The sequence below is a fragment of the Sceloporus occidentalis genome, unplaced genomic scaffold (genome assembly GCF_023333645.1).
Source record: "Sceloporus occidentalis isolate IW3139 unplaced genomic scaffold, rSceOcc1.0.p SCAF_2, whole genome shotgun sequence".
Taxonomy (NCBI): domain Eukaryota; kingdom Metazoa; phylum Chordata; class Lepidosauria; order Squamata; family Phrynosomatidae; genus Sceloporus; species Sceloporus occidentalis.
In genome coordinates this window covers 271335893-271351008 of record NW_028316982.1, presented here as the reverse complement: position 1 = coordinate 271351008, position 15116 = coordinate 271335893, and the positions used below count along the sequence as shown (strand labels likewise).

Below are 15116 nucleotides of genomic sequence, written 5' to 3'. Positions count from 1 at the left end.
ATTTCTCACAGTTCATCTTACTAGTTTGAAGTGTGAGAGCTGAAAGACTGCAGAAAGGTTGCAGAGCAAAAGAGATTTTCTCTGCCTGCTGAAACCCCCTGAAATCCCTGCCTGCTCTGATAAATTAGCATGGCTAAAATGGCTGCATATATATTCCCCAACACAGTGACTATCTTAGCCCCTGTGTTTCCTCACATCTAAATTTGAACTAAGAATGGGAAACAAAAATAAAACAACTGTCAAGTCTCATGATCACTTCACTTACTCACCAAGGATGGGAAGGCTTTACAGCTTAACAAGATCATCCTATATTCTTCTATTTTAGCATCTGAGGAACCCTGTAGTTGAACTAGGGTAAGGGGGCCTAAAATGGCCTTTCCTCTATCTTCTAGAACTGCTTTTGAACTCTAGGGAGGACAGTGGTGTGGTGGGTTGTGAATGCTGGGATAGCCCAGCTGCTTCCTTAGAAACATAGTCTGTGTGTTTCCAATTTGTTCGGCAAAAACACCTCTCCCTTTTCTCTGTTGTTCATATGTTGTAACGTAGCATGAAGGCACATGAAAATGGCCCATGATGGGTTCTTTTGAGTTCGTCTGGTGAAATATGTTGGTATTAAAGAAGAAACTAATATGGCTTTACATGAGCTAAAATGCTTTTGCATTGCCTTGTTCTTCCTCCAGAACAAGCAGACACTGTAAAGATTACAGGATCTGCTTCATTCCCTCAGAAGCCAAGAGACTGGGGGATACATTATGTAGGATTTGGAAATGGTTGCTTAACTTACAAGAGGCTGTATATGACCCACTATCACCTAGAGTCCAATTAGTTGCCTTCATAGATGCTTTGCTTTGCTTTGCTTTGCTGTAGTGACTCGGCAACCTTGACAAACTATATTAGAGTGCATTAGCTTGTAGTCTGTCAAAGTGGGAGACAGAAATGCATTTCTTTCCCTCAATAAATTTGGGTATTTGACTCCAGCACCAGTGCAGATCCCATCATCCTGATTTGCTGCACTCTTCCCTTTTAGACTACACCAGGAGAGAAGAAAAGGAGGCGGAAACGAGTGTTGAAGTCCAAAACGTTTATTGACGAAGAAGGCTGTATAGGTAAGGAGCAAAGCAGTCACTTTTGCTTACGGAAATCTTAGCTGATAGATTGAGTTTTTACAAATTCATAAAATATTCATCAGCAAGTATTTGATTTAAAAAAAATCAAAAGAAAGAGGAAGACTTTGTTTTCAGATGGTGAACTTACCAAGACAGAGAGAACAGCACCCTATTGTGTGTGAGAGAAGCTGGAATTATTATTACTTACAATTGCTGCTGTTAGTATTTATTCATTTATATCCCACCCAAGATGGGTAAGCATTTTTAAAAAAACAAATATAGACCAAAATACATGCAAAAACATCACATATTAAAATTGTTTTCAAATGCAATTAAACAACCTATGGAATCCAAATCATTTCAAAAACCATTAACACACAGAAGTCAATAAGACAGCCTACCATTAAAGCCCATTGCAGTCAATTCCCAAAATTGTTGGAATTAAAACATTTTCTTTTGACCATGGAAGGTCAGCAAGGGGGTTGGGGAAGGCATCGTAGCCTATCTAGAAAGGCCTCAAAGCTTGGGAGCAGACACCTAGAAGGCCCTCTCCCTTTTTCCTACCACATATGCCTAGGGAAATGGTGGAACTGAGAGGTGAATTTCACCCAAAGATCTCAGAGCATAGCCAGGCTCCTATGGAAATTATAGAATCATAGAGTTGGAAGAGCCCCAAGGGCCATCCAGTCCAACCCCATTCTGCTATGCAGGAACTCTCAATCAAAGCGTACCCGACAGATGACCATCCAGCCTCTGTTTAAAGACTTCCAAGGAGGGACACTCCACCACACTCCAAGGAAGAGTGTTCCACTGTTGAACAGCCTTTACTGTCAGGAAGTTCATCCTAATATTGAGGTGGAATCTCTTTTCCTGTAGTTTGCAACCACTATTCTGAGTCCTGTTCCCTGGGAAGATATGGTCCTTCAGATAGCCTGAATCCGGGGTATTTATAAGCATCATCAGCACATTGAATTGTAGCTGGAAGCAAACCTTCAGCCATTGGAGCTGTTGCAACAAGGCAGTTGTGTGCTCCCTGTGACCAGCCCCAGTTAACAATCTCTGCTAAGATAGTGGCTGTCACTCACAGTTCTGAAGGTGATTAAAACCCCTATTAAAAAGAAATCTGCCTGATCCTCCAGGGCCACAAGTGATCCAGGCATCTTTTACAATTAGTCTCAACTTGTTAGTTGAATCAGCGTTACAGCACTGTTTGTTCTAAAAGGCTCCAGCAGGCCATCATTTCTGCGACACCAAGTGTGTGGAGAGGCTTTACCCAGAGGCAGCCCTCCCATCAGAAGAGGAGTCCATAGGACAGACACCAATGCTTTGCACTACTGTAGCAAGTGTGCCGCCAGGATCTGATAAACATGATGGGCTACCAGACTTATGAAGTGGTTGAGATGGGTGGGCATCATCCTGACAGATGCAGACCACTCCCCATACCATCCCTTCTCCCAAGGTTGGGAAGAAAGCCAGATGTGGTTCTGTTGCTTCATGGTGGATGGCCCCCATGCTGAGCACCCTAGACAGGGATCCTTTCAGGGATGTCACTAGGGGTGTGGGCCACCCTAGGTGACATCCTAAGGGTGGTGTGACACCACTGTTCCCCAAACATCTGCCTTTGGGCAGAAAACGGCTGTGGCATTTGCTTGCGTCCCTTTAAAACATGAGCTCAGTGGAAGAGAAGGTGTGAATGAAGCAAGGTTCAGTGAGAGGAGAAAGCAGGTGTCTAAAAACATTTTTTAAGCTTTTAACTTTTTCTTTAAAAGCACACAGTGGATGTAAGCTTCAGGAAAATAGAATCCACCTAAACATTAGTAGGAACTTGGTGACAGTAAGAGCTGTTCAACAGTGGGCCACACACCCTTGGAGAGTGGTGGAGTCTCCTTCTTTGGAGGTCTTTAAACAGAGGTTGAATGGAGTGCTTTGATAGGCAGTTCCTGCATGGCAAGGAATTGGACTGGTTGGTCCTTGGCACTCTGTGATCATATCTTACCAAATTTTCACTTTAAGTACATGACACTACATAAGTGCATTTAGGTTGTGTGTACAATATTTTAATTTAAAGGTATAATTTTAATTATGCTAATTGTTTAGGTCACAACTCTTGCCATTATATTCAGTCATATACGGGAATTATAATTTATGACTAACATTAGTACAAAAAACATTACTAAAGATTCTGTATGATGTAGTGTGTGAGGAGGTCAGTGAGGGTAACATGAGTTGCTGCATTGGGTGATGCCACTGGAGCCCTGCCCAGCTTTTTCTCCCAGGAGAAGTCAGTGGGAGCTTCTTTGACTGAGGTTGGGTAGCACTTCGATAAACGTCCATCCGGCAGCAGCCAAGCTGGCATCCCCCCCACACACACACTTCTGTTTTCCTGCTAGAAGTTTTACATGGGGAAAATCCTTCACTCACATTTTTTTTTGTTTGTCCATAAGGTCAGTGCCATATTATAAACCCCATTTGCTGCTCATAGCAACAGCAGTACATACTTTTTGTGCAAAGGTATGTCAGGCTTCAGTGCCTGGTGCCTCATTTAAACAATTTCTGATATCTTGACAGAGAAGTAGTATTTCTTGGGAAATACCCTGGAAGAGGCAACTCTAAGTGGGGAGGCAATATTGGGGCCTGTGAAGCCATCGTTCTCCTTATGCCCTAGGCACACATCTAAAAAACAAGCCCCCTGACCCTGTTAAAAAATAGAATGGGTTTCACCAATAATATTTTAACAATACAGTGCTTCCAAGTGTTTGGTGCTGCTGTCCTCACAACAATTCAGCAGGGGTCATTCCATGTGCTATAGACTGGGGGTGGGGACTGCAAAAAATAGAGTGGGTGCCTGAAGGCTCCTAGTGAATTCATGGCAGGGGTGAGATTCAAACCAGGAATGGCCTGATTCATAGCTCAGGCACATAAGGAGAAGCATAAGGTTATGAATAAAGGGGTGAGGTGAGGTGGGTTGGACATTGTCACAAGAGCCTCTTTGGAGCAAGGGAAGGGAAGAAATCCCATCCCAAGGATTTGAAAAGGACCCTCAAGTAGCTGTTGATAGTCATAGGTGTCCCTGCAACCCTGAGTATTGACTTGTGTAGTACCATCCCTTAGCAGGCAGAATTCCAGATGGCTTGTTCTAGGTAGGACTATTTCTTCATCCTTTTGAAACTTCAGAGAAGGGAGAGAGGCTTCCTTCTTGTGAGTAGCCTTCTGTCCATTTGGCCCCATTAGTCATGCAAGCTCTGGCCCTGGATTTTGTCAAGTGAAAAATAGATTTGTGAAAAGTTTGGCTCTTGAGGTTGGCTAATTGCCTCTCTGGGAAAGAGATGTGATGTGGCCTCTAGAATGAACTCTGGCGTCACCAGAGGAAAAGGCCCTTGCATTTCTATTCCCACCAATCTTTTCTTCTCCCTGCCTCCCTCCAAACAGTTCCCCAAGGCTTGTATCCAGACAGAGCTTATAACAACAGGGATGGGGCATTTCTTTATTTCCCCAAGAAACCTGTTTGTTTTTTAAATGTTTGGCTTTTCTAAACATGTCAAGAGTGGGGCGCTTGCCTTCCCCACGTAGAGATCAGGTGGCATGGTCTGTGAAATGCTGACCTAGGTTTGCAATCCAGATGCATTACAGTCCATTAGGGATTTACACACCCACATCCCCAGTGATGCTCTTGGCAGATAGTTTGATATTGTGGTGGGAAATGTTTGGGGAGAGAGTGCGTCTTATGTTTTCCAGGTCAGAGGTCTGAATCCTGCCTCTGCAATGTTTTGAAATATTATTGTTGTTGGTAGGTGACTTCAAATCAATTCCAGGCTATGACAACCATATCCTGGGTGTTTGTTGGCAGAGTTTATTCAGAAGTGTTTCACCTTTCCCTTTGACTGAATGACTGACTTGTCCAAGGTCAGATTCAAATCTTGCTCCCCCAGAATCCTAGTTTATGAACATAACATCACACCATGGTGGTCCTGCTACTACTGTCTTATTTTACTTCTATTCCACCTTTTTACCCACCTATGACACAAAGTGGATTTAAGAAAAAAGCAGACACAGTTCACTAAAAGGCACAGATGTTAAAATGTAATTACTGTAAACTGTCAGTTGATTTAAAAATAATTTAAAAGCATATGTTTAGGAAGCAAGCGAGTTGCTGTATGTATTGGCCAAAGGTTGAGTCTTGGAATATTGCGTTAGTCTATCGATCCCATTGTTTTTGGAAGCCCTAGATTCCTCCCCTCCTATCAGGAATTAGTCTCCCAGTACCAAACTGCTGCATCACTCAGTTAGCATTGCTGGCTCTATATGTTACAAAACCTGACCAAGGATGGGGAAAGTCCTGTAGCCCGAGGGCACTGTTCTGCAGAATAGGAAAAAGGAAGATAGGAGTTGGGTTGAACAGCAGCCAGCAGTGCCTGGTAGCCTTACTGTGGTTGCTTGTAGAATGACAGTTGATTTGATGTCCCACCAGATATACCCAAAAGAGAGAACTGGGCACCTTGCAAACATTGTAATTGCTTCTCCCACCCTTTGTTTCCAGTGACTGAAAAGGTTTACGAGAGTGAGTCCTGTACAGACAGTGAAGAGGAGTTCCGGTCCAAACCCCCAGTGGCTCCCAAACCCCCTGCCGGGGCTATAAGAAAAGAGCCCAAAGAAGAGAAGAAAGGCACAAAGAAAGGAGCAGCTATGGCCAGCAAAGCCAACAGGCAAGCATCCATCATGGGCTTTTTCCAGAAGAAATGAGCTTCCACTGTGTTATGATTTAAAGACATTGCTTCAGAGCAAAACTCCACCTTAGAGGCACATACTTACTGTGTAAGTGAGAAAAACAGGACAAGGACCCACAAGTGGAAAGCTTTTGTTGCTGGACTGAATAGAAAGCAGCTGCTGGAGAAAAGAGGGTAGTGATTTTATGCCCCTGTTAATTTGCTGTATTGTGGCCTTTTAAGTGTGGGAGATGCAGCACATGGATTATATTTCATATTTACATGGCCAGCCTTTTTTGAGCTCTCCCTGCCATTGGCTCAAATCAATCAAATGAGGATAAATGGCCTGACCAGCTATCTCTTTTCCCACTCTGAGCATTTCTTTTTCATGACGGTGAGTTCAAATTACCTGGAGACTTTGAGGGCTGTTGTTGGGAAGAGAAATCATCTTTAGTTCTTCTAAGGGGGGCAGGAGCAGGCCTTGCTAAGCAAAAGGATGTGGGTGGCTGCAGTAAAGGGTCATGAGAATTACAGCAACCCACCTGAGACCAGGACACCTCATCATTTCCCACTGGAAAGAATAAGATACTGTCTTTCAGAAGACCCCCACTCCTCAGTGCATTTTGTGATATTATTTCCATACTTGCCTCTAGATGCAGAAAATGGTAGGATGCCATTGTATTTAGACTGGGAGCCCCCAGCACATAGCAACACATGGCCTTCCTCCCATCCACACAGTTTGTTGTTGGAAAGACCTTGTGTGGTGAACATTTGGAAGAAACAGAAGATGCCCACCCAAAGCTGTTTTGCTTTACCTTCTTAAATGTGGTGTGTCACTGCAGCCATTAGGAAGGCCTGGAATGACCAAGTGCCTTTCTTTTTCCTTTCCTCAATCAAATGCCACAGACAGTGATTAAACAGTGCTGACTTTACAGATGCTATTAAAAGTATTGCGGCATTTTGTGTAGGCAGAGGCAGCCTTCACTGTGATACATACTTGAACCAAGATAATCATTTTTCTGTAATAAAAAGCTGCTTATTATCACAGAAAGTTGAACTTCCTCCTCGTGACTGAAAGCCCTGTCCCATACTTTAACTCCCAACAAGTTTCCTGTTGACAAGAGAGCCTGTCCAAAGGAGCATGTGGTTGGTTGGTTGTGTGAGGTAGCACCAGAACGGTGGTGGGATCCCATGCCATCTGGCCTCCAGGACCTACAGCTGATTCCCCCCACCCTTAGCAGAAAAGCAAATTGCAGTGAACCTTTCATATCAGGGGGCTGGCAATCCACGAATTTGGCTGCCTGTGGACTGCCATGACCCAGATTATTAGACGGCAGCATGTGCATATGGATGCACTAACACATCTATGCACATGTTGTGGCCTTTGAATAATATGTGGTGCATAAGTGTCAGCCTTTTTGCCATCAGAAGAACACAACCAAATCCCCACGGCTGGGTAGGGCCCACTGTAGTCACAAGCACCTCTTTGGTTGACGCAGGTTTAGAGATGCCAACTTAAGGAGGACTGTGGCTTTCTCATCCACAGGCATCTCAATAAGATCTTGCATCTGACTGTCCCTTTCGCCTGCTGTTTGCTCTCCTGCTGGCTGTGACAGAGGAATAATAAGCATTCTCCCCTGGGTTGTCTCCCCACATCTTTTTCTTACTCATTGACTGTATCTTGTCTCTTGAGACAAACAGTCATGGCTCCTCAAGAGCAGGATGATTAGCTACTTTGGGGCAAGGAAAGAAGCAGGAGACGGGACAACCCACAGTATTGCTTTGGTGGCATCCCCATTCGGGGTGGGTTGGAATTGAGAGGGAGAAAATGCACATAAGCATCCATTCAGCCACTCTTCATGCTTGGTTTAGCCTGGCTGTGGAAGTATCATATTCTGCAATTGTGCTTTGGCCACAAGCACAAGTATGAAGCCATAGGTGATCTTCCAAAATCGCACCAGTTGCCTGTTAGATGAGCATCTGGGCAAAAAGAGAAGCAGAGATTGGGTTTGTTGTTTAGACCACATATTGCAGAAGCATATAGTCATTCTGAGGATTACCAACTGAGATGAGTTGACTTCCAACTTTGCCTCCTTAACAAAGCAGTTGGAATCCATCTTCTGCAAGATTAAATTCACCCCCCCCCCCCCAAAATGGAAGAAATGGTCTAACCACCTCTTGGGAACCCATAGTCTCAACTTCAACACTGCTCTCACCAGCTTTGGTGATACTTACAAAGACTGATGGGAGCTGAAATCCAATAGCAGAAGGACTACAAGTTCCCCCACTTGCCCAGCTCCCTCAGAAAACCACTGGCTTCAGTCCCAGAAAGTAGGGATTTGTGTTCATAGTGGCTGATATGCCCCCCCTTTTCTTCTTCTTCTTCTTTTTCCTTTGCTTTTCTTGAGGAAAAGCATTTAATCAACAGCCAAGGAATGCAGTATGACTCTGTGTCCTTGGAATAGTGTTGGGGCTTTTTAAAATGGGAAGTAGGTGCTGGAAAACCTGGCTCTTCCCAATTGAATCTCTTAAAACATCGTCTTTTCCAAGAAAGTGACACTTCTGATTTTTGTATGTTCAGAAGGTTGAGTGGAGAAGAAAACGTTAAATAAAGACATGGTCTTCTGTTTGTTTTCCTCCCCAGTCTTTCTTGAAGTGGGATTTGTATTGGAACATGTGCTACCACTCCTTTGTAGTTGGCAAAAATCTCTTCCTTGGATTTTGATTATTTTCCATGCAGCTGAATGCGGAACCCAGGAACTATGTGCCTGTTATGTCTTTGCCGTGCTCAGAACTACAAGTGTAACTGCATCTGTCTGTCTTTATAAACATACCTACAACACATGGGAGCACATTGCCAGTTAGTAAGCAGCTTCAAGTTTCATAAGGGGGCTTTAGAGCTACTCAGCCTGCCCTGCTTTGTTTTAACTTGGATGGGTGGATGTGAGCTGGGCTCACTGTACTAGACCTGAGCTGCTCTCTGATCAATGTTGTCTCCCCTCCTGATGAACAAAGATTACACTGTTGAGAAGGGAAGGAGGTGAAAATTAACCTGTTGGTTAAATAAATTCTGTATTAGCTGCCTAGCTTTGAAAATGTGGAATGGCCTAGTCTTGTTGTTGTTACTAACTGCCTTCACATCAACCCCAACTCATGATGATCTTGTGGATGAGACATCTCCAAGACCCTCATCCTCCGTTTCTCTGTTTAGGTCTTGTCAATTCATACCCATGACCTCCCCAATTGAGTCTATCCACCTAGCATGTGGTCTTCCTCTCTGTCTACTTCCCTTTTCTAATGTGTCATGTCTTCTCGTGATGTGGCCAAAGCATCAGTTTGGTCATCTTGACTTCAAGAGAGATTTTAGACTTGATCTGTTCAAGGACTCATTTGTTTATCTTTTTGGCTGTCCATGGGATCCTTAGTACTCTTCTCCAGCACCACATGTCAAATGAATTGATTTTCTTCTTATCATCTCTCTTCACTGTCAAGCTCTCACCTCCATACATGATGATGAGTAATACAGTGGCTTGGATAGGGCTGAGTTGTATATCTTTACTCTTTAGGATCTTTTCTAGTTCTTTCATAGTTTCCCTTCTTAGGCCTTGTTTTCTTCCAATTTCTTGACTACAGTTTCCTTCCTGATGGATGTTTGATCCTAGCTACAGGAGCTCCTTAACTACTTCAATCTCCTCATTATCTAGGCTGAACTTACGTAAATCCTGGGTCCAGTTCTGGGCAGCATAATTCAGTAAGGATGTGGAGAAGCTGAAGTTTGTCCAGAGGTGGGCAGCCAAAATGGTGAAAGGTTTGGAAATCACATCCTACAAGGAGCAACTTGGGGTGCTAGGTATGTTTAGCTTGGAGAAGAGAAGGTTAAGAGGGGACATGAGAGCCATAAGTCAGTGGTTGTGCAGAGCAACCCAGCTATGATCGCTTGTATTTCCATGCACTTAAAAGGTAGCCGACGTGCTCTGAGCATTGAACTAGGACTCTGGAGACTAGAATTCAAATCTCTGCTCAGCCATGGTTGACTTTGGCTAAGCTCCACTCTCTCAGCCTCAGAAGAAAGCAAATGCAAATCTCTGAACAAATCATGCTATGAAAACCCCATAATAAGTTCACCTTAGGGTCACCAGAAGTCAGAAATGACTTGAAGGCACACAACAACTACAAAAGGGGAAATAACATGTTTGGCACTCAAGATAAATGCCATGACTAGGTTTTTGGCCCATAACACGTAGGCATGCCATCTGTATCTTGAGTTGGACTGTCCATTGCTCTGAAATCAGAAAGGCACCCAACTTAGCATGAGCTCAGGCCCTAGAAGAGAACATTCCAGCCCTAAATTCTGCCCTAAATCACATGGAAGTAGTAGAGCGTCTTGGAGCATATGGAGAGAGCTTTCGCTGACAGCTGGAAGCTCAGAATGAGAAGCAAAATGTACAATAGCCAGCAGGAAAGAAAGGCCTTGGCAGTTGTCCACTGGCAAGAGAAGTTGGCTTTCTCATTAGCAGAAAGGTCAAGCTGTTTTGCTGTTTTAGAGGTCTGGGAACTCCTCCAAATTAACCTCTGTGTATGATATCACTAGGTCAGAAAAGCAAGCCTCCATCCCAAGGTGGAAAGTAATTACTGGTTGGCAGCTATCAAGCCTCATGCAAGGAGCAGCAGGTACCTCCGTGGGCATTGGGACTGACGTCTGTTAACCGCTGCTGCATGAGACTTACTATAGGTCAAGGATAAGGAGCTTCGTCAGGACCGGATGCAGGGTCTCAGGTCAAAAATCAGGTGCTTTGGACCAGCTAGGGTCCCATCCAGCTCTGGGGTGGCGTAAGAGGCTGACGGAAGGTCAGACGTGACGTCTGTTGGCTGGAAAAATAGTAGGTGAGGTACTTGTGGCAGTAAGAAGAGAGGGATAGAGCAGGAGGATGAGGGGGATTGGAAAGAGCCAAGAGATTGTAAAAGAGGTAAATGAGGGCATTAACACATCACCTTTCTTTGTTGGATCAAAGTTGTAGTCCATCTTGATCCTTTACCTACGCTCCCTTCTGTTGAGGATGCACCTTCCCCCGTAATGCCAGAGGCTAACAATATTAAAGTAAATTGAAACAAAAATCCACCAAGCAGTGATGCCTTTATCGGCCAACCGAAATGCACAATATACTCATTGGAAGCTTTCAAAGCTCCACTGGCTTCTTCATCAGGCAAGATGTTATGTACCAAACAGGAGAAAAATTAGAGATGTTAGTAAGATGCCTGCATTTTGTCGTTTCTGTCCTTAGCTAAGATGGTATGGAGAGGGTATCTTTGGCAGGAGTTTTTAAAGGAGTTTTTAACCCTCCCCACATACCATCTTAACTAATGACAGAAACAACAAAATGAAGGCATAGTTTTTTGTGGGATTTCTGGTTACTTGGCTATGTTCTAGAAGAGTTGTTCCTGACGTTTCGCCAGCAGATGCGAAACTCTTCTAGAACATGGCCACATAACCCCAAAAAACCACAAAAAACTGTAGATGCTGGCCATGAAAGCCTTCAATTTTACAAAATGCAGGCATCTTACTAACATCTCTAATTTTAATCCTGTTTGGTATGTAACATCTTGCCTGATGAAGAAGCCAGTGGAGCTTCGAAAGCTTGCAACAAGTATATTGTGCATTTTGGTTGGTTAATAAAGGTATCACTGACAGATTTTTGATTGAATTTACTAAATGGCCAACACAGCTACCCCTGAATATGTAAGTAAGGTTTTATTAAACTATTGTAACAGATATGCTACAACTGTTGCAACACCTGTGCTACACAATTCCTTTAAAAAGAAGTTATACTGTGTTCTACGCCATTTGCACAGAATCCTAGAGTTGGGAGAGACCCCAGGGGCTAACCAGTTGGACCCCGTTTTGCCATGCAGGAACTCACAATCAAAGCACTCCCTGTAACAGATGGCCATACAGCCTCTGCTTAAAGACCTCCAAGGAAGGAGACTCCACTACACTCTGAGGAAAAAGTGTGTTCCACTGTCGAACAGCCCTTACTGTCAGGAAGTTCCTCCTAATATTGAGGTGGGATCTCTTTTCCTGTAGCTTGCATCCATTGTTCTGGGTTCTGTTCTCTGGAACAGAAGAAAACAAGCTTGCTCCCTCCTCAATATGACATCCCTTCAAATTCTTAAACAGGGCTATCATATCACCCCGTAAGCGTCTCTTCTCTATGTTAAACATCCCCGGCTCCCTAAGTGGTTCCTCATAGGGCATGGTTTCCAGACCCTTCACCATTTTAGTCACCTTCCTTAGGACACACTCCAGCTTCTCAACATCCTTTTTGAATTGTGGCACCCAGAACTGGACACAATATTCCAGGTGAGGCCTGACCAAGACAAAATAAAGTGTCCCTTGAGACACTATACTTCTATTGATGCAGCCTAGAATCGCATTGGCCTTTTTAGGTGCTGCATTTGAACCATCAACTTTTGGCCATCATGGGGGACTCTGTTATTAACAGCCCAACTCAGGTCTTGTAAACGCATAGTCATTGCTTCCTTGCTTGAACAGGTCCACTTGTTGTGTGGTCTTTTTCTTTTCTTACTGCTTTCCACCTTTCCTGGCATTCTTCTCTTTTCTCATAAGTGCTGATTCTCATGATCTGACCAAGTTTAGTCATCTTGACTTGATTTGCCCTTTTAGCAGCCTATGGTATCTGTAGAACTCTCTTCCAGCACCACATTTCAAATGAATTGATTTTCTTCCTGTTGGCTTTCTTCACTGTCCAGCTTTCACACCGGTACCTAGTGAAGGGAAATACAATTGCATGGACAATCCTGACTTTGGTTTTTCAATAACATGGCTTTCCACTTGAGTATTTTATCCATTAATATTACGATATTTGGTGACGTAATTATTAATTAATTAATTAATTATTACTGTTGTAATAATTGAACTGATTATTAATTAATTGTTAATATTGTAAAAAACATCTAGGGGTAGCTGTGTTGGCCATATAGCAAATCCAATAACATCCAAACAATGATACCTTTATTGGCCCAACCAAAATGCACAATTACTTGTTGCAAGCTTTCGAAGTCACCTTGATGGCTTCATCAGGCAAACAGGAGAAAGAAATTGAAGATGTTAACCATAGGCCTGCATTTTCTGTTTATGCTCTTGGTTCAGATGTTACTGAGGGCTATCTGCAGGCTTTGGCCATGCAGTCACTGATAGATTTTCAAAGTCAAGGAAATGTAATGTCCATTTGCAAATTCAAAGAAGATGTTTCCTTGGATTCCAGCATGGCTCCTTCCTTTGTGAAGCCACAGGTTCCTATGCAGGTAGAGAACACTGAATTTCTCAAGAGGTCTTCATGTTTTGCATGTTTTTCAGAGAAGATGCCAGCCACAGATGTTGGTGAAACGTCAGAAATAAACTCTTCTAGAACATGGCCACATAGCCCAAAAAACCCACAAAAAACTATGGATCCCAGCCATGAAAGCCTTCGGCTTCACAAACCCAAGTGATTTTTATTTATATTTTTACACAGAAAACATGAGTTTTGGCACAGAAAATATTCCTTCACAGGAGATCCCCTTTGCGACACCAAACTGTTTTGTTTTCATGTGGGTTTTTTTTTTTGTTCTTGTTTTGCATAGCTATGCGTGAAAGGGATCTGGGAGTCCAAGTAGACCACAAATTGGACATGAGTCAACAGTGCGACGCAGCTGCTAAAAAGGCCAATGCAATTTTAGTCTGCATCAATAAAAGTATAGTGTCTAGATCAAGGGAAGTAATAGTGCTGCTCTATTCTGCTCTGGTCAGACCCCACCTGGAATATTGTGTCCAGTTCTGGGCATCACAATTCAAAAAAGATGTTGAGAAACTGGAGCGTGTCCAAAGGAGGGCAACTAAAATGGTGAAGGGTCTAGAAACCATGTCCTATGAGGAATGACTTAGGGAGCTGGGGATGTTTAGCCAGGAGAAGAGAAGGCTAAGGGGTGATATGATAGCCCTGTTTAAATACTTGAAGGGATGTCATATTGAGGAGAGAGCAAGCTTGTTTTCTGCTGCTCCAGAGAACAGGACATGGAACAATGGATGCAAACTACAGGAAAAGAGATTCCAGCTCAGCATTAGGAGGAACCTCCTGAGAGTAAGGGCTGTTCGACAGCGGAACACATTCCTTACTTGGAGTGCAGTGGCGTCTCCTTCCTTGGAGGTCTTTAAGCAGAGGCTGGATGGCCATCTGTCAGGGATGCTTTGATTGAGAGTTCCTGCATGGCAGAATGGGGTTGGACTGGATGGCCCTGGGGTCTCTTCCATGAATCTCTGACTTTCTCACAGTGGTGAAATTTTGCATTGTTACATTGTGGGAACCAAGTTTACAAAGAAGTCCATCCCTTTATCAGCCCTGGTAGATTCCACGGATTGCATGGGTTTGTGAATAACGAACGATCTGTGGTTTAATAGGGCCATAAAAGCAGGAAAGGTATGTTCACCTAGGAGCGATGAACAAAGAATAAATAGAATTCTACTTGTGATCAGGCAGCTGCCAAACCTTGACCAAAGACTCAAAGCAGGTGAACATAAGAGTGAAGAACACAGAATAAATAGCTTCAAACTGCAGCCGCTTTGAGTCTTTGGTCAAGGTTTGATGGTTGCCTGATCACAAGTAGAATGGCAAAGGCTTAAGCCATGTGGGAAAACGCTTCTGTTCCATTTCTTTCCCATCTCCAGTTTGAAGTAACAAACCAAGAAATACTTGGTTTGGTTCAGGGATCAAAGAGGGGGGGGGGGGGGAGGAGAAGAATTAAAGTCTAAGTACACAAATGGTGCTCAGTTGAAAACTAATTGCTAAATGGAACTACGGGGCAATTCTGCTTATTAATACTTCACTGAGCAAACTAGATTTGATTTTCGGAATTTATATATTTTTTCATATTTTCAAGCCATGGCTGCTTGAATCTGTGGATAAAAAATCCATGGATATGGAGGGTCGACTGTCTGACCCCGGCTTTTTAGTTACCCAAAGCCCTCTTGCAGCCTTCATTTGAGCTAAATAAACCCCCGTTTGAATATTGACTGGGGGTCAATTGTATTTTGGGTAACAGAACGAGGCATGAGGAAGGCAAGCGGTGGAGAGATCCAGAAAATGGAAACGTAGAACCTGGGGTCCTCCAAGAGATTAGATATTTCAAGTTACGCTCCCCACCTCCACCCCATTTTTCTGGCTCCCCTATTTCTCTGCTTTTATTCCTTAATTTGCTGGTTTACTTTTCCAGCCCTGAGAGGTCTGAGAAGGAAAACCATTCCTATGTAGAT

The 15116-nt window shown here is 43.5% G+C and overlaps 1 protein-coding gene across 1 annotated transcript in view; it reads left to right on the top strand.

The window, feature by feature from the left end:
- Positions 1 to 8942, top strand: part of POLD3 (DNA polymerase delta 3, accessory subunit) — a 40920-nt gene extending 31978 nt beyond the window's left edge. The window contains exons 11-12 of the mRNA XM_089513087.1: positions 1028 to 1106; positions 5644 to 8942. Coding sequence (XP_089369213.1) covers positions 1028 to 1106; positions 5644 to 5846 — 282 coding nt within the window. The 3' untranslated portion in view covers positions 5847 to 8942. The remainder of the gene's footprint in view (positions 1 to 1027; positions 1107 to 5643) is intronic.
- Positions 8943 to 15116: the final 6174 nt, after the last annotated feature.